This window comes from Pseudochaenichthys georgianus, chromosome 1, assembly GCF_902827115.2.
Source record: "Pseudochaenichthys georgianus chromosome 1, fPseGeo1.2, whole genome shotgun sequence".
NCBI lineage: Eukaryota > Metazoa > Chordata > Actinopteri > Perciformes > Channichthyidae > Pseudochaenichthys > Pseudochaenichthys georgianus.
In genome coordinates, this window is record NC_047503.1 from 20,388,739 (window position 1) to 20,416,597 (window position 27,859).

General features: G+C 40.4%; 1 protein-coding gene and 1 long non-coding RNA gene across 5 annotated transcripts in view; one reads left to right on the forward strand and one right to left on the reverse strand.

The window, feature by feature from the left end:
- Window positions 1-27,859, forward strand: part of LOC139434510 (uncharacterized) — a 385,392-nt gene that overhangs the window by 334,145 nt on the left and 23,388 nt on the right. The gene's annotated exons all lie outside the window — the stretch shown is intronic.
- gne (glucosamine (UDP-N-acetyl)-2-epimerase/N-acetylmannosamine kinase) lies at window positions 1,602-26,817 on the reverse strand. Of its 4 annotated transcripts, none has more exons than XM_034075765.1 (15): window positions 26,651-26,817; window positions 16,259-16,282; window positions 16,082-16,153; window positions 15,319-15,467; window positions 14,886-15,132; window positions 14,373-14,580; window positions 14,127-14,279; window positions 13,772-13,984; window positions 10,126-10,213; window positions 9,463-9,673; window positions 8,979-9,108; window positions 8,649-8,870; window positions 3,764-3,946; window positions 3,366-3,482; window positions 1,602-3,214 (listed from the first exon to the last, which is right to left on the reverse strand). In XM_034075765.1, exons 3-15 carry the CDS (start codon window positions 16,133-16,135, stop codon window positions 2,979-2,981), a joined length of 2,211 nt encoding a protein of 736 aa, XP_033931656.1. In that variant the 5' UTR covers window positions 16,136-16,153; window positions 16,259-16,282; window positions 26,651-26,817; the 3' UTR covers window positions 1,602-2,978. The 4 variants fall into 4 exon arrangements, with proteins under 4 accessions (XP_033931656.1, XP_033931440.1, XP_033931568.1 ...); XM_034075549.2 differs by lacking the exon at window positions 26,651-26,817 and adding an exon at window positions 22,144-22,331; XM_034075677.1 differs by lacking the exon at window positions 16,259-16,282.

Below are 27,859 nucleotides of genomic sequence, written 5' to 3' on the forward strand. Positions count from 1 at the left end.
TCTAGCCTATCTCCAATCAGAAAACCTGTGTTGTTGTCTGTTACACTAAGGAACATAAAGATGCATCTGGTTGTTCCTTAATTCAAAGGGGCCATGAAACCTGGAATTTGACTATAATAGCAGTCGGGACAATTTAAATTCAACTGTTGGCACTCAGCAGGATTAGAATGGGTGGAGGACACCATGAGTTGACTGTATGGCCACTGGCAACTGTTATTATGAAAAAGACCAATTTACAGTATTTGTGTGACTGGCTATATCAGTTAGTTTATAAACTTAACACAAAAAGTAAGGAGATTTGTGTTTGGTAGATGATTTCCTTGTTGCTAAAATGCTTCTTGGCAAATATACCGTTGGAAAGCCTGTTTCCTTACCTTTCAAATGGTACCATATTTGTGAGAACATTCATTTGTGGGATGAGCAGCAGAGCTGAGTATGTGGGTTGCACCCATGAAAAATGTGACCAATCTCTTCTGCCAATGCCAAACAGCTTTTTTTTAGTTGCGTTTGGTGGATTGGATGATTGAAGTCTGATGAAACAAAGACATTTTATTAACAATGTATTAATTTAACAAGCAGCCTCAGTAGCATGTGGAAGAACCAAACACAGCCACAACAGCCTCTCCTCCTCATGCTGGTCACCAGCAGGGGCGTAGTTAGGACCTTGAAACATGGTGTTGGTACTCTGGACAGCACGCCCAAACTGATTCCACAAGTATTCAATGGGGTTGAGGTCAGGACTGCAGGGAGGCCATTCCATCCTCTCCCAAATTCTGGAGGAAGTCTCTGATAATCCTCGCTCTGTGGGGGCGAGCGTTGTCATCTTGGAGGATAGAGTTTGGTCCCAGACTGTTGAGATGTGGGACTGACAATCAGCGAGCACCTGTGGGTACCAGAAGCTCAAAACAAAAGTTAAAAGCAACAGCAAAAAAAAAGCTGTTTGGCATTGGCAGAGGAGATTTGTCATGGGCACACCCTACATACTCGGCTCTGCTGCTCATCCCACAAATGTTTGTTTGTCATAAATGTGGCACCATTTTAAAGGTAACTTAACAGGCTTTCCAACGGTATAATCCTGAGTCCTGGATTTCGAGTTGTGGCTGAACCTGTCTCTGCGGTCCTGCCTGACTCATCATAATACTTCCCTGATGGCTCCCACAGGATTGTTGGCATCCTCGTGGTTTCATCTTCCTATTATACACACATGCATTTCCAAACATTTGGACTACCTATGTTGCAAATGTATTATCTTTTCAATTTACACACGGCATCTATTGCACGTCTGTCCGTCCTGGGAGAGGGATCCCTCCTCTGTTGCTCTCCCTGAGGTTTCTCCCATTTTTCCCTTTAAACTGTGGGTTTTCTTCGGAAGTTTTTCCTTGTATGATGTGAGGGTCTAAGGACAGAGGGTGTCGTATTGTCATACTGATATTCTGTACACACTGTGAAGACCACTGAGACAAATGTAACATTTGTGATATTGGGCTATATAAATAAACATTGATTGATTGATTGATATAAGATTCATTGCCAAGAAGCATTGTTACAACAAAGAAATAATCAAACACAAATGTCCTTACTTTTTGTGTTAAGTTTATATCCAGGAGACTCATATGATAGAACATTGAGCAATGTTTAAGTAACTTTTAAAAGGTAAAGCACTGTTTTTTAGCATCAATTGCTTTACTGGCCCACCAGATAATCATATTCATTGTTATTTTTCTTTACTTGCTTGCAAAGTGCTTTGAGAACCAGGAAAAGCGCTATATAAATAAAATGTATTATTATTATTATTATTGCCCATACATCACAAATCTAGTCTTGTCATTATTTTAAACGATACCTTCCTTAAAAATGTAAAATGCATTACTCTTATTTGGCTTTTTTTTATTTTATTATTTACCACAAAACATGTTTAAATGTAGCCTTTTTTCTGTGTAGAAATCAAAATGTAAATCGCTTCAGAGATCACTCATATTGTGCTTCTGAAAAAGGATTTGACAGGTTTCACAGGATTTGAACAACACAACAATGTCTACCTTGCTTTCTTCACTTAAATAGTACTTTTGTTTGGGCATTAACTCAAAGAAAATTACAAAAACATTTAAATCAGCATGTAATGCACAACACAGTATGTTGTAACATACAAACGCAAACATTTTTGCAATAAAATATATTATCTTCTAAAAAGGCATGGAAAACTTCAAAATCTGTGAAAATCTTCATTAGGTCAGTGATCATGAAAAGTATATAAAACTTCACCTGATTCAGGAAATATCATTCTGTAGCAGCTTTTATAGCAGTTGATACCTAAGTTTATTACATTATTCCAACCAATTTTTCATTAACCATTTCTTAACCTGTAAACCTTCAAGCTCATCCACTTTAAATACTTGATTTCCCCAAAATGATAATATGTAATAAAACATGGCAATGTAACATATCAACTTGACTGCAACCCTTCTCTTAAATACCGAACATATTTAAAGTGAAAACTCCAACCGATTCATAAAAAACGTGAGATGGCAAGCAATCAAGGAGAATTGAGAGGAAGCTGCAGGAGAATGTTTCAGCAATATTTTGGTCACATCTGATACACGCTTTCTATAATGACAGACTTTTCCATCTACCCACTTCACAGTACGAGTCTTTCCCAGAATGGGTAATTCTGTATTGAAGATGACTTTGCTGTTTACCAAAAAGCTGATGCTTGATTGCTAAAAAGAAAAGCCCCTTCATTTAACCTTGCCTATGTAGATACAAAAGGAGTTTCTGGTTGGTGCAATAGATGTACTTTAACACATGACGTATCAAGACTGATTTGGCCAACATCTAGGCTGATTGTGAAGTTATTTTTTTCACAGACTCGAGAATTTCTATTTTTGCAGGTAAAATTTCATCAAGGCAGTTCATGAATTTCTTTCAGTTTTGCAGTCCTCCTGTTGGTTGCGATCCTTGGTAAATTAGGACCATATCCTTCAAAGTAATCTCCTGGTCGTATAGTCTAACACCATGCTAGCTGCTCCAAGTAAAGCAGGTTCCTCTAGCTCTGATGTGAGGACCTTGATGTTCTGGGCAGATTGGAGCGCTCTCTCGGAAACGACGCGCTGCACCGGGGCATGGTAGTAAGAGGCCAAAACTCCAGATAGAATCACCAGCGTGGGGTTCACTATGTGGAGGATGTTCACGATGCCCATGCCTAAAGCTGTGCAGGCTGGAGACGGGAGGAAGACAGATAGAAATTAGATTTGTCTTTTGTTTTAATAGCAGCTTTTATTAAATGTGATATATAAGTGAGTGATTTACGTTTACTCAACAATGTAAAGCATTTGAAATTCCTGTATATTGCTGGTTTGTGCTCTGACCTTTGTTCAGAACAGCGTCAGCGCTGTTATTCCCCAGTCTGGCTGCATTGATGAGGTGGATAGCAGTGATCGGCTCCGCTTGCTTTATATTCAGCCCCTCCACCTTCAGCAGGTCCTCTGAGAGACACACCAACACACAGGTCATATGTATGAATGTAAACTTATTACATTTAATTAACTTAACAAATATTTCGGATCCTAGATTGTAGCATCATGTATCTGTATCAAAAAATGACTTTAATTCCATCAAGCAACTAATATTTATGACTACATGCAATTTGTATTGGTGAGCTGTCCTTTCAGGTTTACAGGAAACAGGTTTCTCAGCTACTCTTCTGGGCAGTATGGAGTCCCGGCACATTTCTTAAAGCTATCCATGCACAAAAACAAACACTCACCGTCATGTAGCCTTTTGGCCTCTCTCTGCAGAGCGTTGCCCGACGCGTAGGCCTCGATGCATCCTCTACTGCCACAGGAACACTCTGGTCCCTCTAATGAAACTATGATGTGGCCCAGCTCGGCAGCGCAGAAGGTAGTGCCGTGAATCAGCTCGTTGTTTTGGATGATGCCTCCACCAATACCTACACACACGGACAATATATTTACTCCCTTGGTAGCAGAATGCAATAAGCTCATCAGTATTTTAAAATACGCCTTTAATGTTCACAATTTACTTCATGTACGGGGCGCACAGTTTTGATAATGTCACATCACATTTAGTAGCAAGTTCCTTGTTTATTATGACTTAGGCACTCAACTTAAGAACAATACATGCCTTGATAGATCTATTTTATGTTGGACAAATGTTCCGTAACTCTTTTGCTACAGTTGGCAAATTCCCTAATCAAAAATGGTGAATTATTGATTCCATTCTTCCTGCTTCTTACAGTGCAGACACTTTTCTGCTTGCTCTGGCCTCTGCTTACTTTTTCATGCTGATTTTCCTATTTTTCTTTTCTGATAACTTCGAGCAGTGGCTCCTGGACATTAACCTATCACTGGGACAGTTATTCTTCGTAAATAGATGAAGGGTTTCAGCCATATTTCAATATTTTTACAATGACCTCACTCCTACAGTAGCGTGGCCTAGCAACAGCTAAACGCCTGGTACTGCATGCTATGTAGCTAGTTAGCAGCAAAATGCCTCCGTTCTCTACAGATGACTTCCACAAACTTCTACAGAAGATGGCAGTGTTGGAAATGAAAATGCAACGGTTGGAAGTTAACGTGGAAGTGAATGGACTACACTCTAAAAATAAATGCCTTGGCTCAACAAAGAAAATCAAGGCAACAGTTTGCATCGATGTTTATTGAGTTAAGACAACTTCTAATGAAATTGTCTTAAAGCAACAAAGTTATTTGAGTTAGGGGGGGGGAAGGCTTTTCCTCTACAATCAGAGGTGTTTTTAATTACCACTTACTTATTAATTGGTAGCATAAACACAAGTTTTTAAGTTGATTACTCCAAAAATTAAGTTGTTCCGGCTTGTATTACCGTATGATTTAAAAGGAATTTTAAGTTGTATGTACTTAATTACCATCATTGTAAACACATGTTTTTAAGTTGACAACCATTTATAAATTAAGATGCTCCAAATATATTGTATTCAATAGTTTTTTTTCTTAGCTTTTTCATGTTTTTGCCTTTAAAGAAAGAAATTAATTGATTCCACAACAAAAATATTAGGCAATTCACTTTTTATTTTGAATTGCAGTTGTTTATTTCAACACATGATGTTTCAATCAGGAGATAATTCATTTAGTTTGAACATTTATTGACAGATGCCATATGATAAGGTGCATGAACACCTGAAATCAGGTCTCTGACTTGGCTGAGAAGATCCTGCATATTGGGGCTGAACATCCGACTGTGAAGAATGTGAAGAATGTGGTACTGCACATTGGAACAAATTATGTTGTGAAACAAGAGTCAGAAGTGCTGAAAGAAGACTTTAAATGTTTGTTGGAAACTGTCAGCTCAAAACAAGAGAAAGACACAACAAATCGCTCAGAAAACCTTGAAGAAGTATCAATGCACCCGCCTGAGGAATGTTCTGATTATGGGAGACCTATGACACAAATGGAGGAGTGTCCAACGCCATTCACCCCCCCTGTCAACACCTTTGAGGATACTCTTCCTTCACACCCCAGCTGTCTCTACTCTCCGCTCACCCTCGCCCACCCCCCTGGAGTTTGATGAGCAGATACAGAGGGTTGGCACCAAGTCCTAGTAGTATTCGTTTATTTGTCCCCGAGGGGAAAATGGGTTGCAGCACATCACAAAGGCATTTAAAAAGATAAGACAATACGTCACTGATAACAACATAGACACAGATTAAAACAAACAGACATAAGAAAACCAGATATCGGCAGACATGACAAGGCGCCTATAGGCCCTCATTTGCGAAATAGGGGGCACAGGGCCAGACCAGCTGGGTAAACAGTGTGTCCTAGCCATCATTGATTCAGGAGTTTGATGGCTTGTGGGACGAAAGACAGCCTAGATCTGTTCTTTTTGAACAGAGGGGCACGATATCTACGCCCGGATGGCAACAGTTCAAAATAAGAGGCAAGTGGGTGCCTCAGGTCACTCACAATATTGTGTGCCAATTTTAAAACTCTGTCCTTGTATAAGCATTCTATATTAGCAAATGAGATTCCTGTCAATTTACTGGACAATGTTATGGCCCTCCTGACTGACTTTTTCTGTGCCTCAGTGGCTTTGCTGAACCAGCATATAATGCCGAAGGAGAGCACACTTTCAATAAAAGCATGATAAAACATCTTAACCATTCTGTTGCCGACATTAAAAGACAATCATTTACGTAAAAAAAAAACATTCTTTGTTGAGACTTGGCATTTATCTTCTCAGACCAAACATCCCATCTGAGCTTGTGGTCAAGCACGACACCAAGATATTTGTACTCAGTATGACATTGAATGGGCTCGCTATTTAAAAGAGTAGGGTTGGGCGACTGTGCTATTCTAAAATCAATTTCCATCTCTTTTGTTTTTGAGGTGTTTAGAAGCAGGTTTGAATTCTCACACCAGTTAATAAAGAAGTCAAGGACAGGCCCATGCTCCTCTTCCTCATCAAATAGGAGGCTGACCAGGGCCGTATTATCTGCATACTTAATAAAGTGCCTATTGGGAAAAGTGCTAATGCAGGAGTTGGTATATAAAATAAACAAAAGAGAGGATAAGACAGTAGTAATCAGCAGCGAACCGCTTCAACACGTGTATTTCGGTGTATTCACGGCATTCATTTTATTATCCTACAGTATTGTTGTTTTATAGTTATTTGTTAATGTAACCCAATTGGTGTTATTTGAAATTGAAAAGGATATCGCATTGTGTTTGTTACTTTCAGTTGTATATGTCTTAAGTGTAATTTGGCTTGGTTTCCTATTTATGAACATGCTTTTATTTTGAAGGAGAGGTAGCGCTGTTGACAGGAAGTTGTTGTTGCTTTGGAAACAACGTGACGGACATTAACGGAGAAAAGTAATATCTACATATAAAGACGGAGAAAGTAAACGATAACGTTTATGGTTAAGTGTTAGCACCCCCCAAAGAGGCACAAGCTCTTACGTTCATATTGGAGATTTCAATAAATTCAATTTGGAAAAAAAACGGGGAAAAAACAAACAAAACGAATATCCAAATAACGAAATTGAAACCCGAATAGTACTCCAACGAACGAATATTCGGGTACAGCCCTACTTCTGACTTCTCAATAGTCATACTAGAGGGGAGGATGGAGGGGAATGACATTGTCAGCCTCTATACTGTTGCTACTCTCAAACCGGCAGAAGAAGGTGTTCAAATGATTTGCCGTCTCCCTTCCCTCACCACTGATCAAGACAGGAGACGGTTTTCCCCTGCCCTTATGTGGAGCATTCGTCATGTTTTTAATTCCCTGCCATGCTTCTCTGGGATTACCAGAGGCCAGAGCTGCCTCCAACTTCTCCTTATAGCTATACTTGTCCAACTGTATTTGTCTTATACTATCTCTCTGTATGTCTCTCCTAGCAGACTCATCCTGGTTTTCAAAAGCTTTTTTCTTCAGCTTTCTGTCCCCAGAGTCAGAACTAAACATGGTAAAGCAGCGTTCAGTTATTATGCTCCAAATATCTGGAACAAACTCCCAGAAACCCGCAGTTCCGCTGCAACTCTTACTACTTTTAAATCCAGGCTGAAGACTTATCTTTTTGTCGCTGCTTTTAATTGAAACTGAGCGGTTGTGTTTCGTTTTTGGTTAATGAACATTTGGGGCTAGTAACCCCAGGGAATCAGTGTCTGGGGACTTTGTCCTGGCTGGTTTTCTCTGTGTATGCTGCTCGGGACGTACTGTATGTGCCATACAGTACAAGCGTACATAGCTCATGTTCGGAGAAACCTTAAAGAAAGGCATCAGTAAAGTGGAACTTCTGTGTGAACTATTCATATCTTAAACTGCACTGTAACTTTTTATTCATGTACTTTTCATGTACAAAAAGTTAATTTATTTTTTCTTGTAATGTTTATTTTATTATCTTTTCTTTTTAATGACTGTTTTTAAATGCCTTCGTCTGAATTTCTTTATATTTCTGAATATTTCAGTGTTTACCTAGTTACTTTGTCCAGTATAAGCATATAGTACATTTTTGTATATATTTACACACGGCATCTATTGCACGTCTGTCCGTCCTGGGAGAGGGATCCCTCCTCTGCTGCTCTCCCTGAGGTTTCTCCCATTTTTCCCTTTAAACTGTGGGTTTTCTCCAGAAGTTTTTCCTTGTACGATGTGAGGGTCTAAGGACAGAGGGTGTCGTATTGTCATACTGATATTCTGTACACACTGTGAAGACCACTGAGACAAATGTAACATTTGTGATATTGGGCTATATAAATAAACATTGATTGATTGATTGATTGATTGATTGATTGATTGATTGATTGATTGATTGATTGATTGATTGATTGATTGATTAAACATATATATTGCCACAATCTAGTTGCATTTCTACTTTTTCATATTCTACAGCAAATAAAGCTACATTTTGGATTTGCAATTTGATGCAATGTGAAAATGTACAATGATTTAATTTAATTAAAAAATGATGTCAACTGCAGGAACATTTAGAAACTGATAATGCCCCTTTCTTCCAAAATACAGTTGTTATTTAAAAATAAATAAAATGAAATGATAACTACTCATTTCAATGAACATGGTTATTTATACTTACCCCGTATGAACTGATATGAATCACCAGACGTTGGAACAAATGAAAACATCCTGACCTGTTCCTGTGATGACGGTGACGAAGTTCTCCACACCCTTTCCGTGACCAAATTTCTTCTCCGCCAACGCAGCACAGTTGCCGTCATTGTCCACCCACACAGGCAGGTGCAGGGCGTCAGAGAGCGGTGTCCTCAGGTCGACTGAGGACCACTCCTGGATCAGCTTTGTGGAGTGCAGCACCACGCCTTCTTGTGGGTTTACACGCCCGCCAGTGGACACTCCTAAAATGTAAAACGTTTATAAGAGAATTTAATGATGGTTCTATAATGTTTTTGTCAGCATCCAAGCAGATTTTCATTTCTGAATGTGAGTGAGCGTTTTTTCCATACCAACACCGAGTATTCTACAGTTTAAGCTGACTGCATCCCGCGTGGCATCTACACACATCTTCAACATGAGCTGCATCCTGGCCTCGAAGGTCTTTGGATTGGGCTGAGTGTACTTCTTTACAATCTTACCCTGGACAGAGAGGGGGGAGGGAAAGAGTTGTGATGCAAAAAGATGAATGAAGAAGAGCAGGCTTTATAGCCGATAGAAAAAATAAGGTAACATTTAATCACAGTAAGGACCCAGCATCTGTAAGAATTAGTGTGTATAAATATTGTATACCGTAGCAACATCTTCTACCTTTTTAGGTTTCATGTTTTTATTTTGGATCATAACTGTTTTTTTAACATAATTTTGAAAAGACCTCCATAAGGCCAGAGAGACACATACAGTATCTCCATGAGCAGTGACACCTACCATCATGATAAATAATTTAAACTCATCAAAATGTAGAAAATGCTATGTTAAGGTTGACTTGCAGCTTACCCTCATCCCGATGATGGCCACCCTGAGGTTGGTCCCACCCAGGTCTACAGCCAGAGCGCTCTGGGTCTCCAGGATGTGATCGATGTCCTGGGAAATGCATTCTTTCACCGAAGGAAAACAGAAAGTCTTCTGGAGGGGCTCATTTAAGTCAATGGTCCGTAAAAACTTGAGAATACGAGGAACTGCATTGCCATCACCGTAAATCTTGGAGCTGAAGGGAAACAGAAATGCACCTGTGTTCATATCTTTCTACTTATAACAGCTGCGGTAAAAGAAAAGTCACATTTTATGACCTGAAAAGTGTAAACCCAGTGAAATGGTTATTCCACAGTTATTAATGGTGAAGTAGACAATTTCTTTCTGTCAGCATGGCGTGGTTTGCACAGTTTACTCTCATATGACCCAAATTGACCCTGTGTGTTGGTTAGAGAAAGTGGGCTAATTAGGAACATCTGCAAGACAGGTGATTTTTGGATCGTTGTGTCGGGGCTAAGTAAATAAAAAAAGATATACATTAAAACAGTCTGACAGGAGTGGGATGAAAAATGGTTGTTACTCCAACTTTAAATGTTAGTTTGATGTAGTTGCCCTTTAGAATATCCAGCAAAATGTTAAAAAGGAAACAAAGACCTAGTGAGACAGACATATAGACATTGGTCCTACCAGGGGTATCTCTTTCCAAACTGCAGCTCCAAAGCATGGTAGATCTTATCTTGAGTGTCGGCATCTCTGACATGAAGAACATTCTCACCTATGGGAGAGTGAGTTGTTATCAACAGAGTTGTAAAGAGCTGAGGCAGATCCAATAGTGCTTTTATTTGGGTCACTGATAATACTTGAGCAGCATGTTTCTCTTCCACAACTGCTACAACCTTCTTATATTTTCTACATTTTCTACATTTTGATGAGCATAAATAAAAGCTAAGTGGCTGCTTCCTGTATTCTACCAGGACAATGACACCGATACCATCGCTGAGACCATCACAGACTACATTCATTTTTGTGTCGATACTGTTGTGCCAAAAAAGACCATTAGGATATATCCAAACAATAAAGACTACATCTCATCGGATAAAAAACAGTGTATCCGACGAAGAAATATCGCTTGTCAACCTCTTTAGCCTGTGACCCAATACACAATAGCAGAATAATAATTGATGATAGTGCTGTGGCCAGGGTTTTCAAACAACTGCATACTAAGAAGGCCAGTGGGCCAGACGGTATTTCGGCACTCCTGCTGAACACGTTTGCAGATGAGCTCACCCCTGCCTGGAGTCCATTATTCCAGCTCTGTGCTGACTCGGGAAGCATCCCTCAAATATGGAAGAAAGCTGTCATCATACCAGTTGCAAAAAAAACATGCCCACGTGACAACAACGACTTCAGACCAGTGGCTTTGAATAGTTATGAAGTCACTAGAACGAATTATGCAACACCTCTTGGACCCCTACCAGTTTGCGTATAGCGACGGTAGAGGTACAGATGATGCTCTGACCTCTACAACTCACTTTATTCTAAAACACCTGGAAAATCCTTTAGCTTATGCTAAATTAATGTTCATGGACTTTAGCTCAGCTTTTAATACTATTCTTCCCCAAATTATGTTAAAACAGCTCAAACAGATGGATGTGAACCCTTACTTAAAGGTGGGGTAGGTCATTTTGGAGAAACCAGCTCGAGTGCGCTACAATTTGAAAATACACAACCGGAGAAAATCTGCCACTTCCTTACAGAGCCCCTCCTCCAACACACACGAACGCGCACACGACCAATGAGGGCACGAGATAAGTTTGTGCACAGATGGAAGGCTGACAGGCAGGTAGGCCATCCAGTTACTTTAGCCGGGCCGGCTCAGATGATTGGTGCTTTTTACAGCGCCACGGCTTCCACAGATGACATTTTTTATGGATGTTTTGTCAAAGCACATCAGATATTCATTGCTATCGGGATGTTAAGAGCATTCCATGGAATATAACAAAAAGTGTATCTCGAGCCGGTTTCTCAAACTTACCTACCCCACCTTTAAACAGATGGTATCACTCCTTCCTAACTGAAAGACAGCAGCAGGTGAAAGTAAACTCGACCCTCTCTGACACACAGGTCATAAGCACAGGGGCACCACAAGGCTGCGTTAGCTCTCCTCACTCTACACAAATGAGTGTAGGAGTCAGCACACACACAACCACATCATAAAGTTTTCTGATGACACATACTAAGTCTACTGACTAGAGACTCAGACATTTCTATTTATAAACTTGAAATTGAAGAGGTCGTGAAGTGGTGTGAGGCGCACAACCTGGTGTTAAATGTTAAAAAAACAAAGGAAATGATCTTTGACCCCAAGTCAGTAGGTGATCACAGCCCCGTCCTTATCAACAGGGAGGGAGTTGAGCAGGTTTCACGTTTTAAATATTTGGGGATTTATTTTGAAGCTCAGTTAGGCTGGGCCCATCAGGTGGATCAGGTATGCTCAAAGATAAGCCAGCGCCTGCATTTTCTGCGTAGGATCAGGGTTCATGGAGTGGATACATGCATCATGTTAATGTTCTACAGGGCAGCAATTAAATCTATTATCCGTTATGGCATCACAACATGGTTTGGTAACTTGTCAGTTAAATCTAAATCACAACTCCAGAGCTTGATAAAAAGGGCTGGAAAAATAATTGGCATGCTTCCACCATCCTCTCTTCAGGAGATATTTGAGGAGATGGTGAGAAAGCAAGGCCGTAAAATCACATGCGACCCCAAACACATCCTGTATAGAGAGTTTGAGTTGCTGCCCGAGCTCGGGCAGAAGGTATAGATTACCAAACTATAGATTGAACAGGTATAAGTTTTCCTTTGTTCCGCTGTCAATCAAGCTGCTGAACAGTCAGAAACAATTGTGATTATGCTGTGTTAGGAGTTGTTGGGAGGTGCAATGTTTACAGTGTAGTTTGTGCAATCGAGAAGGTTAAATAGGGGAAGTGCATTATGTGTAAATACATAGGTATGGACACAATAGGGATATGTGCAATTTGACGGACACTATGCATAGGTGCAATAGGGAAAGTGCAATATTGATTTGTATATGAATACAATAGGGAAAAGTGCAATATTTGATTATGTATGAATACAATAGGGAAAGTGCAATTTGATTATGTATGTGCAATAGGGGTATGTGCAATAGGGAAAGTGCTGTACCTGTATGTTTCTTGTTTGTTTCTTTACCATGTGATATGTGATCTCTGTTCTGCATCTATGACTGATTGACCTGAATGTTTTATGTGTATTATCTCGATGCCCAAGACAAATTTCTCCTAAGGGAGACAATAAAGCTTTATCTTTTATCTTATCTTTATCTTATTCAGAACAACAATAACTGACAAAATGTCATCCGAGAGGGTGTGTTCTCCACAGCAGGAGACATTGCTAGTGCCAGCAGATCTGCCCTTTCGGCAGCCATGTGGACAAGTTCATCTTTCTTTAAAAAAACATGAAAATACAATGACAAGCAAGTCCTAATGTCAAACTGGCTGCTTAGGTACTAGTAGAGTAAAGTTCAAATACAGATTATTTCAGTTCATCGAAAAGCTGCACCTTAATGTTTATTTTATTATATTTTATATTTATTTGAGTGAATATTCATAGTTTAATAATAATTAAAAACCCAAAACTAATATTTTATGTTTTGTGAGTACTAGTACAGTAAAGTTCAAATACAGATTATTTCAGTTCATCGAAATGCTGCACCTTAATGTTTATTTTATTTTGTATTTATTTGAGTGAATACATTATTCACAGTTCAATAATAATTAAAAAAAAATATGTTATGTTTTGTGATAATTTGTTCTGCTGTACCGAAAACGTACCGAACCGAACCGTGACGTAAAAACCGAGGTACGTACCGAACCGAAATGTTTGTGAACCGTTACACCCCTAATAAGCACCGTAACTTTCATGATACGTGTTTCTCGGTCATAATCGGTTGTTTCCGTGAATGGCCGAATGTTGTGTCACGGTAAATGTTGCATGGTATTGTGGGACAGCATGTTCTCCTTTCCTTTCGTAAAGGAAGGTCCAGTGTTTCCTAAGCTAAAGGAGGTTATAAGTAAGAAGTTTCAAACCTCCTTTCCTATCATCTAGAGAATTCGAACGGCTCTTATCATGGCTGAGGTACTTCCGGGTCATTTCCCTCCGTTAGGAAGGTTCCTAAGCTAAACTGACAATTCGACCGCAACCTTGACCTTCCTCTGTCAGGGAGAAAATGAGGACCATAGTCATGGCAGTTTCAGCAGCTAACTATGATCTTGTTTTTTATTATGCATACCTGTTTCTCTGCCAGTTTGCCTTGATCCCAGGTTAATGACCGGCGTGCCGAAGGCCCCTGCCTCTCGTACCCCGCAGCTGCTGTTCCCGATCATGCAGCCGGCGTGGCTCACCAACTGGATGAAATGGTCGAAGGGAATGTGCTTCACCGCCTTGAAGTTAGGGTGCTGCTCAATGCCCTTCTTTCGCATCACACGCACCATCTCTTTACTTCCTGTTTACACAGAAAGATGCGGGTCATTTATTTAATAACATTTGAAAGAGGGAAACAATCTCCAATCCAAGCACGCTTGAATCATTTCATAATACAGTCACAAATAGAAGAAAACATAAAATAACAAGTGGGTGGAACTAACCGGCATCAATGTTAGGGAAGAGGATGAGGGTCTTTTTGTTGAACGATATCAGGGCGTCCAGCATCAGCCCGTAGATCTTAATGGAGTTCTGGATGTCAGTGGTAACCGGGTGCTGCAGAGCCACTATGTAGTCTGACTCCTGCACCTTGTCCCCTGCAAAATGAATTAACACCCCACACATGACATTCAAACATACTCTAAATGTCAATTATTATATTTCCTTCCCATGACCGTATCGCCACGTACCGAGCCAGCTCCTGATGATATCCATGTAGTCGTCTCTGTGATTATTTGACAGCAGCTTATCGTAGGAAGGGCAGCCAGCCAGCAGGATGCGAGAGTGGTCCTCACACATGGCAATGAGGTGCTGCTCTGCCCTGCGTGTGCAGCAGGCGTGGTAATGGGCCAGTTTAGTGATGGCGTGACGAATTGAGTCATCAATTGTACCACTCACCTAGGCAAACAAAGGGAAGACAGAGATGTAGTTTGTCATTTGGGAACAATTAATACAGCTTTGCACACACAAATGTCACAAAGAAACATGGGATAAAAGATTGTAAACAAAGCAAAAAGTATCGATTTGTGATTAATTTAATTAGTTCTATGAATCTATGGTTGTATTCTGTACTTTTAGATAGGTAACAAAGAGTATTACTGAATTATAAAATGACTGTGTCTCGTGCAACAAAAATAATATACATTACTAGATTATTTAAAGTTAAACTTCTCTTTTATTTCCGCGAAGCCCTGCCTCCTCACCTCTCCTCCCTCCACGTGAAGTATCCTAATGTTCATCAGCGCCGCAGCGGTTGCAAGGGCCAGCGCGTCAAAGCGGTCGCCATGGATGACCAGGATGTCAGGGCTCAGCCTCTGTAGCACATCGGGGAGCTTCACAAGTGCCAGCCCGACACTCTCCACCATGGCTGCCTCATCCTCTCCTCTCACTATGGTGTGAAGCTTGGAGCCGATGTCAAAGTCGTCCTGCTCGATCATACGGAAAGTGTTTCTGCGGAGCGGGAGATAGGGAAGGACAAATTAAGGAAAAACCTGAGTAAATCACAAGACATGTGGGATATTATGGATTGTTATGTTGGCTACTGCATTCCATTAAAGGAATATACACACTTGTTCTGTTTCCGGACGTCAAAAGTAAGCATATTTAGTAGGAAGCCATTGTGGCAGTTTGTCATACCCGTAATCATCGATGAGATGAGAGCCCAGGACTACAACCTCCAGTTCAAACTCCTCAGGGTTGTTTTTGATCCCAAACATGATGGGGGCCAGCTTGGAGTAGTCCGCTCGGTTGCATGTTGCTACGCACACCCTCACCTTCCTCTTACACTACACAACACACACATGGCATTAGTTGTTTTGAATAGAAACAAACCCCTCCCTCTACAATAAATGTTTAATTATTCAAATACAAATGACTACAAAATAACTATTTCACTATTGGGTTCTGCAAGTGTAGGAATATTAGTATGTTTATGTGTTGGGAAAATACTAAATGTACTCTTTCAGTGACATATCATCAGGACACACTCTTTCAGGCATATGATAGCTACAGTATATGACAACGATTAACATGATGATTCAGCCTCTATGGAGATCGGCATATGACAAGCATGATCATTTCGGACCCTGGCCTTAGTTAATCTAAACAAAACATCGTATACTGCTTTGAACCGGTATTCCTGCATCTTGTGACTGTGTAACACCCTCTCTTGTATGTGAAGGACACTGTTCAGGAACTGGTTGTATCATATGCTCTGTATGTGATGACTGCTTCCATTCTTGTTGTCTCAAGGATGATAAATACATGTATCCTGTTTTGAAACGCGAGCCGGTGATGAGTGAGATTTTTCTAATAGTATGTATAATGGCTTTGTATAGTGATGGATAATGTTATAAATAAACTCTCATTTTCACATGGAGCCAAAGACACAAACCCATACCTGATTAATTTCTGCTGTGTTTTTCCTCTCCATCATTTCTCTGCACCTTTGCATTGTCAGATAGTATATTTCCTAGAAAACAAAGACAAAAGGGGGAGTCAGATCCAGTAATGAGTTTGTAAAGCAAAATAAAATCCATTATTTTCAACACAAAACCCACCCACAGGTTATACTCACTTGGGCCTTCCGGATATGCAGATGCTGTAGCATGGAAAACACAACAAAACTACACTAAAGATGTTTCACATTTTCCGCACATAACACATGCTGACACATTTTTTCTAGAGATGGGAAACATGCTGTGGGACAGTGCTTTGGGTGTCAAGATGAAGGTCACACACAAAGGGCAGGACTATGTCGACAAGAAGCCTACAGTACCTCGTCATCTTAACAACTTGTTTCACTGAGTAGACGACCTACAACAATCTTTGGTATGATTACGATTTTAGCTGATAATGTTACCCATATGACACAAAACTGAAAGGACAGTTTGGTTTCAGCCACAGACATTTAATAGACCTTTTTCTCAGCACACATTTTTAAAACAGTTTTTACTGATTATATACAATGGTTGGATTTATTTTCACAATTGTGTTTTTCTTACTATGACATGTCAAAAATAATATTGTTATTTCTTCTCTTTTCATAGCCGTCAACAGTTTGAACTAGGGCTGCACGATATTGGAAAAAACTGACATTGTGATTTCCCCCCTCCCCCCGCGATATATATTGCGATATGAAAACATACAGGAATTGAAGAAAACATACAGGAATTGAAGAAAATGCCGTTTTGTTTTTTATTTATTTAAGTTATCAGAGCAACAAGCTGAGCTAGCTCGGTTAGCAGCGCCGAACTGCCCTGGAGAAACACATGAAACGACTTTATTCAGTGTTTTTACCTTTAATCACGGGGTCCGTTTGCTTTGGAGATTTGATTGTGGTTTGCTGTGCATGCAGAGCCTGCATGTCACTCACTCAAGGTACCCCTGACATGAGAGCCGCGCAAGTTTTCCTTTTGTAGCAAGCAGCAAAATAATTGTAACATGACGTGTTTGAGTTCATTTGCCTACTTAATATTTTTAAATCGCACGTCCACGCGATGTGAATATCGCGATTATCGTCACGACACGATATATCCTGCAGCCATAGTTTGAACCATGTCCCGATAAGTCTCGTACAGGCCCTCTTAAGTACATTTGACTATGTTAAACTTTAACATGAGGGAACCCTTATTTTGATATACTTTCTGCCGAGAATGCATTATGACAGTTTCTCCATTTGGCATTTAAAATCTCAATCTTGAATTTTAATCAAAACCAATCTTCATGTTAAAGGAAATATACAAAGTTACTGAATACATTCAAGCCAATATGAAGAATCACAGGGACCTCAAATTCCAAAGCAGATTGAGTGCTTGGAATTGACCAACTCCGGAGGTTAGATTTAACCACTGGCAGAGCTGCTTTTTACTCCTTTGGACTTCTGGGAATAGGAATGGAGGGGTCATTGACATCAGAACAAGCAAATAAAGTATATATATAAAAAAATTGAAAACAGGGTTCCCACTGTGGCACAAATGTTAAATCCCACCATGTTTTCCATGGCTTGATCCCGTTGCTTACCACAAAACCCTGATGCTCTCAATTTTGTCGACATTTAGAAATTAGGGCACTCAAAAAGAAAGAATAACAATTATGTTTAAATATAATAAAGCCCTTTATCAAAGAAGAGCAAAGAACATCTGAACTCTGTAAATAAAAAAAGGCCTCTCTGTTTAAAAGGACCCTATATGTCATGTGAGTGCAGCTGTTAAAGAATGCACCCATACACAACATGACATAATTAAGCACTCCGTGTCAACCTCAAAAGGTCACAACACAGTAACCCAGTGTTTTTTAAGTTTAAAGCTTCTCCCTGGAGCACTACCACTACTCTTGCTCTTTGGCTAATGCCTCCTTCTCCTTGTACATGTTTGAAAGTAAAGTATTTCTTGTGTTACCTCTTGGTGGTGCTACCAAACCAACATCCTTCAGGTTAGAAAGTACACTGCCAACTTCATTTTACAGATCCTTACTACTCATTTGGCTAGTCAGCTGAAGCACATTAATTGCTCAAAGAGCTGTGGAATTTTCTTTGAAACACTAGTTTACACTAGTTACAAAACACAATATGTGTAATTATGAGCCTAAATAAACATGTTTAATTATTTCCTTGATCAAAAGAATGAACTGCAAAGTCCCCACAAAGCACTAGTAGGTGAAAGGGAAACTGTAGCAATGCAGTGGGAGTCACCGACTCAGGAAGGAGACACAGGGTGAGCTGGAGCTTTGATGTCAAACACTGATGGTTTATTAGGAGCTTCGGCCGAAGAATTCACATCACAAGTCCAAGAGCCAGAGGTTCTGACTTCACCGTAGAGTTGCCACGTCAAATCTCAAGAACTCTACCCCAGACCCAGGTATTTAGCTAGTTCAGAGAGAATAATCAACATTGTGCATAACAAGATAGAACCATAACACCTCTACCAGCTGACGCCAACAGGCAGGAACAGGGAGACAAAACACAGAGCACAGCAGACAATTTGAACCGATAAACTAGGTCAAAGTTATGGACCTTGGAAAATGTTTCCCCAACAGTAGGCATTACCTGCTGTGTTATAATTAAAATGATTGCACTGGCAGTTTAACGATGTTTTGCATTATGTACAGGTGAAATCACTCACTCAATCACTTACTGAAATGGTGTTAAAATTGAATTTGACCCAGAGAACAAACGCAGAATGTACCCAGAAAAGCTAGCAAGCAATCAGTGGCACATCACAAGTAGACATCCTGGTTTTTAGTGGCATGCTGCTCATAAACTGAAAAAGTACTTAAAACAAAATATTAGCTACCGTGGAGCCCAGTATGGTTTTGGTGATTTGCAGGTGAGCTGGCAGTGCACATAGCTCTCTTTTCAAAACTGGACAATCTATATATTAAATGTCCTTGTTTTTTTGTTCAACCTTCTCTCTGGATCCCTCTAAACCTTTTCTAACAAAACATTGTCCTTTGTTGAGGAGCATTTACCAGTATACGTTCGTTTACATAAAAACTCATTGTACAACTTAACTCAGCTACAGCCCGACCACAATAGACAATACATATTATTTACCTAGTCTTTTTTCTTCTTCCAGTCAGTCATGAGAAAAGATATTCAGTGCTGGTGTTTCTGATGATGTTCTATTAATGCCTTAAAGAACACACTGCTCTTAAGTTTTACTTCTGTGAGCTCATTACTTTTGTTGATAGTCTTGGTTGAATGCAAATGTTATGTTGTCAAGTAATATTGTCTAGTTCTGCTAATAATCCCAGTAATAAGCAGACATGAACCCTCAGAAATAAGGGTCAAAAGGTTAAGATCTGTTAGGTTACCACACCTTCAATTGCAAATGTAAGAATGCCACCGGCTATTTCAGTTTAACTGACGTTTTCAATGTAACAAAAGCACCTTTACTTGGTGTGTGAAAAAAAACCTCTGGGACTAAATACTATGCTTTACTCTGACTCTTATGTAGCACACCGGTGACTTCTATTCAAGCATCACAAGACAGCATCAGCAGCCAATGTTACGGTACGGGGGCAGGGACGCATGCAGAGAGCAAAGGCAATAATGGCAGAGCAACAGAGACAGCAAGACAGGCATTATACTCAGTGTGAGAAAAAGTTTTTAGAGAGTACTTGTCCATGGACAAGTGATTTTGGCAATTTACTTGTCCGAATACATTTTTCACTTGTCCAGAATGGACAAAAATTGGGGCCACTGGAATCTTCTTCTTCGTCATTGTATTTTCCCACGGTTTTCATGCCACCGCTAACTTAAGTGAGCGGTAAGATTTTACTGCATCACACATAGGGTTGGGTATCGTTTGGATTTTAACGATTCCGGTTCTGCTTTTCGATTCCGGTTATTTTTTGGTTCTCGATTCCGGTTCTTTGAGAGGGTAAATTAGTCCCATGACAAACTGGGAGAAAAATATATTTATGAAAACATTAAGTCAAATCTGTATTCCTATTTACAAATCACTTCATACTGTTTAATTTCTTACGGTTATTGAATACAATTATATAAAAATAATCTCTGCATTGTTTAGTTGTGCAGTTTGAGAATGTACAATTGGCCCAGTCTCCTCTGATGTTACACTGCAACCTGCCTGTGAGACACAGTCCAACCACACATGTCCAACACATAGGGCATAACCTAATAATAATAATAATAATGACACATTAGATGTATAGCCTAGCACTTTTCTACAACTCAAAGACGCTTGCACGCTTACACATGTCCTGCAATACATATGCTGCAGCTGCCCAGCTGCTCACTGTTTGTAAAAGTAAATAAATAGTATTTTCATTTCAATAATGTACTTTCTATGCCCTGCTTCATAAACAATACTGACATCCCTAGTGTGCTCCTCCGAGTCTGGGGGTCCGGGGGTGTGAGGACAGCGCGAGGACACAGACAGGGAGGCTGCTTTACTTCATAAAGGAAATGGTGGTCAATATTAACAACACAGGAGCTAAAACGCTTAATAACCTTCATTACGTGTTCGAGAAAGAACATAAGAAAGTTTGACAAAGATGAGGCTGTTAAACGGGCAGCAGATCCGCTGGTATGGCGAGAGAGAGAGAGAGAGAGAGAGAGAGAGAGAGAGAGAGAGAGAGAGAGAGAGAGAGAGAGAGAGAGAGAGAGAGAGAGAGAGAGAGAGAGAGGTCCCGGGTTATTGCACAACCAGAGTTTTCCGCATCATAAATACCGTTTAACTCGTGGACCTGCTTACATTCTCTCCTCAGCTCTGCACATGAGTAGTTCAAGGAGAGAGAGAGAGAGAGAGACGCTGAGCTGCACCGTGCAGTGATCAGCTGATACGGTATGGGGGTTATTCCCTATCTTTATTCAAGAGCGTGGTATTTAAATTTGAGAGCATACTTTATGTATTTATTTCCCTCAAACTCTGTCCTTGCACTCAAATAGTGCCCTCGCACTCAAATAGTGCCTGCTTGCACTTAGATATATTATATATATATATATATATATATATATATACTAACTGTGCTTCCTCCCCCCCCCAAAAAAGTTGTAAATCAAACAAGTGCAGTACATGTTATAAAGCCGTGGAGGGCTGGAGTTTATAAACCAAAGAGTAACCGCCCTGACGGGACGCTGTAATAACAGTAAAGCGACCGCACCCGCAAGGACACCTGGCCTCCTAGTAGTTGAGGGATTTTGACAGGATTGTTGCACAAAAGTTTCGAGCGCGCACAGAATAATTCTGAGAGCAGAAAAAGTTTCGAGCGCGCACAGAATAATTCTGAGCAGCAATATATCTGAGTGCAAGCGTACAGTTTGAGCACAAGCAGAGCAAATCTAAGTGCAAGCAGACACTATTTGAGTGCGAGGGCACTATTTGAGTGCGAGGACAGAGTTTGAGGGAAATAAATACATAAAGTATGCTCTCAAATTTAAATACCACACTCTTGAATAAAGATAGGGAATAACCCCCATAATACGGAGCATAGAGAGAGCTGCAGTCCGCGGGGCCTCGCCTCCTGTCCTCACAACTCTTATTAATCCCGGTACCGGACAATTGTTATTTGTTCCTACTCGGAACCGAGTTTTGCTTCTCAACCCTGCCACTGTGCTACACTTTCCACCCCGCCCGCCCCGTCTAACTGTACAGAAAACGGCAAGATGCATTTCCTTAGGAATCGACAAGCAGAACCGGAACTAACACTTCTAAACAAACAATGGCGGACACGTACAATTTGCGAATGAGTTCTGCCTTTTGTCAACTGAATGTATCAATAATTTGTCAATAAATCAGGCCGAAAAACGTCACTTGTCCGCCGGACAAGTCAATTGAAAGATCGACTTGTCCGATATTGTAAATAACACGTCCCAGACGGTGGGACGTGTACTTTTTCCGCACACTGTATACACATAAATAAAATAGAGGTAAGGATGGACAATGATACAGGAAGGAAGAGTGGGAAGGTTAATAGAGAAAATATGAGAGCACTTACATGTGGGTTTTGGCAAAAAGAAATCAGTTGCTTTTCCATAGTACGGTATGCCTCTGACAATTCTCAGCTAATAATACATCCGGCTCCTCTTCAAATCCCTCTATCTTTTTGTTCTCCCTTTAGCTCAGACGCATGAGGAAATAAATTGAAGTGCATATGCGAGCCAGCAAGCAAGCGGAAGAGAGGAAGAGAGGAGGAGAGAGGGATAGGGTGGCACAGCCATACAGCTGGGGGAGGGGCTGCTCCAGATCTGGCTGAGAAGCTTGTGATTGGTTGAATAGAGAGAAGAATGAACATATGGCATCCTGCCAGATATCCAACATACCATTCAAAGACAATATTACGTTTATATATATATATATAAATATAAATATATTAATATAACAGCTTCCATTCTTCTGGGGAGTGTTTATGTGCATTTGTCAAACCCAGACTTGCCAGATGGAGAAGCATGATTCTTCACTCCACAGAACACGTTTCCACTGCTCCAGAGTCAAGTGGAGGTGTGCTTTACACGACTCAGTGAGCAACCCATTATTTCACAAATGTTTGTAAAGGCAGAGTGCATGGCTAGGTGTTTGATGGTAAACACCTGCATTCAATGATTAACCATTTAAGCCCCGAGCCTGTTTTTCAGGTCTCAGGCTCGAAAACGACATTCCCAGAACAATGACTATATCTTCACTTCTAAAAAGGGGTCAATTAATAATCTTTTTTCTCAAAGCAATTATAAACCTGGGAGTCAGAATCAATTTATCAATATAGTCTTTCAAAGACGGCGAAGTTGTGAAAGAAGCATTCCTGGGGGGTATACTGCGAAGCAGGATTTTCGCTTAGCCGGCTAAATTCAGGGAAAACTCCGGCTTTCCGGTCATCCGAAGCTGGTTCTCTTTTTAGCAAGCTAGATCTCCATGGTAATATATGCTAAGCAGCTAACCTGGTCGGGACCAGGTTAGGTTGCAGGCTAAGAGCTCAACTCAGTGAAAACACCGCCTGCTGACCAATCAGAGCTCAGTGTGCGGAGTTTAAAGCGATCAAGTCATATTACAGGAGAAAGGAAATACAGAAAAACTGCCGTCGCAGGAAAGACGGCCGGCAAAAATCACCGACTGTGTGAACGTGAACATTAATAGAATATCACCTCCCATCTTCAGAGCAATCTGACTATTATAACATTAGCGTTAAGAAAGCTTACTTAAATATCGGCCACAACATAAGTAACCGGATCAGAGTACATTAAGTACAGTCCGCCGCGGCATATCACTTCATAATGTATCATATATCTCCTGATCTGAGTCAGCTGAGCCGTATCTGGCCGTGCAGCACTCACAGTGTCACATACTGTATGCAGAAGTATTATTTTAAGCAACACATAAGTTGACGAAACACTCGAGACAAATGTAATTGAAGTCAGATCGTGTTTTAGATGGGGCAGTGATATCATAAACCTGTTAATGTACGCATTCAAACACTTTTTCTTTTTCCAGCTGTATTCACCTTGCAGGTGCAGCTATGTGGCTTTTATCCTGGATAAAGTGTTTAAGTCATGGATGTTTAAAGTTTAACTTCTTCATTTTTGACTAGTATTAAAGTTCACTTTTCATTCAGGAAGTATGACGCTGCGCTGTCAGTGCGCTTCTCCATGTTTGTGATTGGTCGAATGCTCCAAATACCACCCCTTTCATGTGAACGCGCACCTAACTAGATAGGACACGGCTGGCTTGAGCGATCCACTTGATAACCAGCGTCGTAGGACAGTTTAGCGAGAGCGCGTATGTTTTGGATTAGGCCAACCGGCTAACTCAAACATATCCAGGTTAGGTTGAACCAGGTTCGTAGCATAGGCCCCTGGAGGCTGCCGTTGCATAATAAAAATAACAGTAGCATTTCAACAGGTTTTTGATATGATAAAAACTCAAGTTAGATACCGTTATTAATCAGCTGTAAGTTTGAGTTTGTTTGAACTTATTCATTATAATTATTGTACAAAATGGTATAAGAATGCAAACTTAAATTGATTATAGTCTATTATCAATTCAGGTTAAGAAACTAGTGTTGCTTGCATCCTATTTTAAAAAGGCATTTATTTTTATAATCTACTAAAATGCAACAAAAAAAGGGTTTGATTCTATTAATTTTGTCTTTTTTATTGCACTGTTGCAGCAGATTCCTGTGTAGCTTCAGATCTGAGTTGTCTTATTAGTAAGCCTCATTTATACTTTTGTAGCAACACTATTTTTTAGGGATGCACGATAATTATCGGCCCGATAATTATCGGTCCGATATTAGGAATTATGACGTCATCCCGATAAACCCGATACCAGTATTAATAGCCCCGATAATATACAATATATTTTTTGGGTAAAAAAAAGAAAAAATACTGCGGTGTGGGTGGATTGGGATGAGGGGCGCTTGTTTTTCACTCGGCTCCTCCCGTTTTGCCAGTACTGTGGTATTAGTGGTTTAGGAAGAGGGGAGTTCTTCACAAATCCAGCGCTCCCTAATACTTCGAACCTGATCAGTCACCTGAAACATCGCCATCGAAGCGTACGAAGACAATAATACAATACAAAGTGTGTGTGTGTGTGTGTGTGTGTGTGTGTGTGTGTGTGTGTGTGTGTGTGTGTGTGTGTGTGTGTGTGTGTGTGTGTGTGTGTGTGTGTGTGTGTGTGTGTGTGTGTGTGTGTGTGTGTGTGTGTGTGTGTGTGTGTGTGTGCTCGCGCGTTGGAGCTATGTGCAACTGAAGGCATATGCTCGAACCGGAGCTGCCTGGAAGCTGCAATCATGTTCATGTATCCGAGCTGAGTGTGCTGACTTCTCCTACAATGTCCCGCTGTCTGCTTCCTGCATAAAGTCAAGTGCTCGGTGCAGTTGTGGCGAAATGTCGCTCCTCTGTTTTCATTTAAACAGCTCCTTATATCCGTTAGCGCAGCTAGCTAGCACCAGATGCTAACAACAACAATGCACGTAAGGTCTCTCGCTCGCCACACACACACACACACACACACACGCACACACACACACACACACACACACACACACACACACACACACACACACACACACACCCCCAGATGGCCAGTCGGTGCCTGCCAGTGAGCGTGGAAGTGTGGTCTGCTGCAAGCAGGCGGCAGGAGCGGGGCTGTCAGCATCAGCGTGTAGATGGTATTTTAAACTCGATGCGCTCTGAAACTACGGGGCGGCCGAGGAAAAAAATGTGTTAAAATAATTAGTGGCGTACATTTTTTTTATTATCGGGTATCGGTCTTGAGAAGCAGGAAGTTATCGGTTTCAAAAAACCAATATCGTGCATCCCTACTATTTTTATATAATGGTAAATAAAGGGTTCAGAGTCTTTTCTTTTTTCCCTGTGTCATATGTGGCAGCACTGTTCAATGTTTCTTGAAAACATTACCCACTGTAGTATGTGACGTGTGAATAAACTCCAACTCTGTATCAACAACACTATTGTGTAACTTCAGTTAAATACTTGTATGTGTGTAGATTAGAAAGAGGTAAGATAAAGGATCTGCAGTATTTTACGAGGTATTAATCGTACAAAGGTCAGTTTTATACAAGTAGAAGTGTGTATTTACCTGGTAGTATGCTGTCAGTAATGGCTACGCCTCTCTATTTGGACTGGTAGATCTTGGCAGACTGGCAACTTTAAAAGTAGCTCTCGGTTCAAAAAAGGTTGGGCACCCCTGCCATAGAGAATCACCCTGGGCTTCTATCACACCTCAGCAGTGCCACAGGCTGATCGCCTCTCAGAAGGCCAGCATTTCTGGATTTAAAATCCTTTATTAAATTGGTCTTGTGTAACATTCTAATTTTCTGAGAAACTGAATTTGGGTTTTAATCATGAATATTTAAAATAATTCACTTTTTGAATAGAAATACTTAAATTAAATCAACTTTTCCAAGATGTTCTAATTGCTATGATGGGCTGGGTGAGATTCCAGGGCTGATTTTTAGTCCCTGCGGCTATGAAAACCCCCAAACTTCCTGACCTTTTTTCTTTACGACACGTTTGTCAAATTACTACAGAGTTTCCGGGTGAATCTCTCCATAATGCGCATAAAGTTTAAAATGTTAATTAAGTCCCGCGTCGCCAGTGGAAAGCCACAATGCATTGCGAAACAATTTGCTTGTCATGTAAAGAATGTAGCCTACGGGGGCAAACTTTACGTCGCTCCGCCTTTTTGTCTTTGCCGTATGTTACTGCATCTTATTATACATCCATGCATCTGACTTTAGCTACAAACTTATGCAAGGCAGCGTTAGCCTGTAAACAAGACCAGCAAACAACAAAACCATTGTTGACACCATCAACGTCAATGCCGTGTTGGATCAACAACAGTTGATGAACGTTGTCCAACACATCCTCAGATACTGTCTGAAAGTGGTGTAGCAGTGACGTTAGCTGCTAACCTCACAGTTAGCAGAAGTTATCACGCCTCTCCCTCCGTCCACACAGTGCTGTGGTTTCCCACATTATGACAATTACCTTGAACTATTCAGGGACCCTGTCTTCGTGTCATGCAGAAACCCCGCTCCGTGATGCTTATGTCTTCTCTTTTCCTTCTGCTTATCGTTTCCAGCGGTTACTAGCCAACTTTACCGGAGCATCTGGAAACAGGTACTGGAGGGTAGCATCATCATATACGGGCGGACCGCGAGGATGAAACCGGAAGTGCGTGGTTGGGACCTTCATAATAAAACCAATGGGAACTTATATTATATATTATGTTTCATTAGAAAATACATATAAGAGGTTTTTTTGACGTTGTAATTCGTCAATATGGAGCATATTTTTTGGAGAATACGAAAGGTTGTGTTAAAAACAGTAGCCTACTACAGCTTCCACAGATTACATTTTTTTATGGATTTGTTGTCAAAGCACTTCAGACATTCATTGCTATCGGGATGTTAAGAGCATTCCATGGGATATAACAAAAAGTGTATCTCGAGCCGGTTTCTCAAATTTACCTACCCCACCTTTAATTTATGTAAAAAGTAAATACAAGTGTCTTATAAATGAAAAGCAGTAAGTGCAACATTTCCCTCTGAAATTAAGTGAAGTAGAAGTACAAAGTACCAACAAATAGAAATACTCAAGTATAGTACAAGTACCCCAACATTAAAGAGCCTGTGACACCATCCCAACAACTGTTGTGCAATGAAATATTGGGCTACTAGTAATCTCGAACCGTCAGTTTAAAAAAGAAAAAGCGATACCGTTTCGTTAAATATCAATAATTTCGAACATCGCGGGGAAATTCCTTCACTCATTTTGAAGTTTTGGGGGAAGCCGGAAGTGACGTCAATGCGGGAACGAAGTGTGTTGTGTCATGCGTAGAAGTGGTGAATTACTGAGTTTAGGCACGTTGATAACGTTTTAATGAAGTTGACTACAGTATATTCATATTTGTCAGTGCTTTCATGTCAATTCGGCGACATAAACATAAATGATCGTGGTGAAGATGATGATTACATGAGGATTACAAATCGGGAGTGAGAGCTGCTGAATTTCCTCCCGTCGGATGTGATATAAAAACAAATCGATTATTTTTGTGGTTATAAACTCAAGTGGATGAAACTACATGTATTAGTGCTTTCATGTCAATTCGGCGAACATATGATACATTAAATGATGAGTGAGGATGATGATTAAAAATCGTTTGTTTGAGCCGGTCTGCATTTACTGATGAGAAAA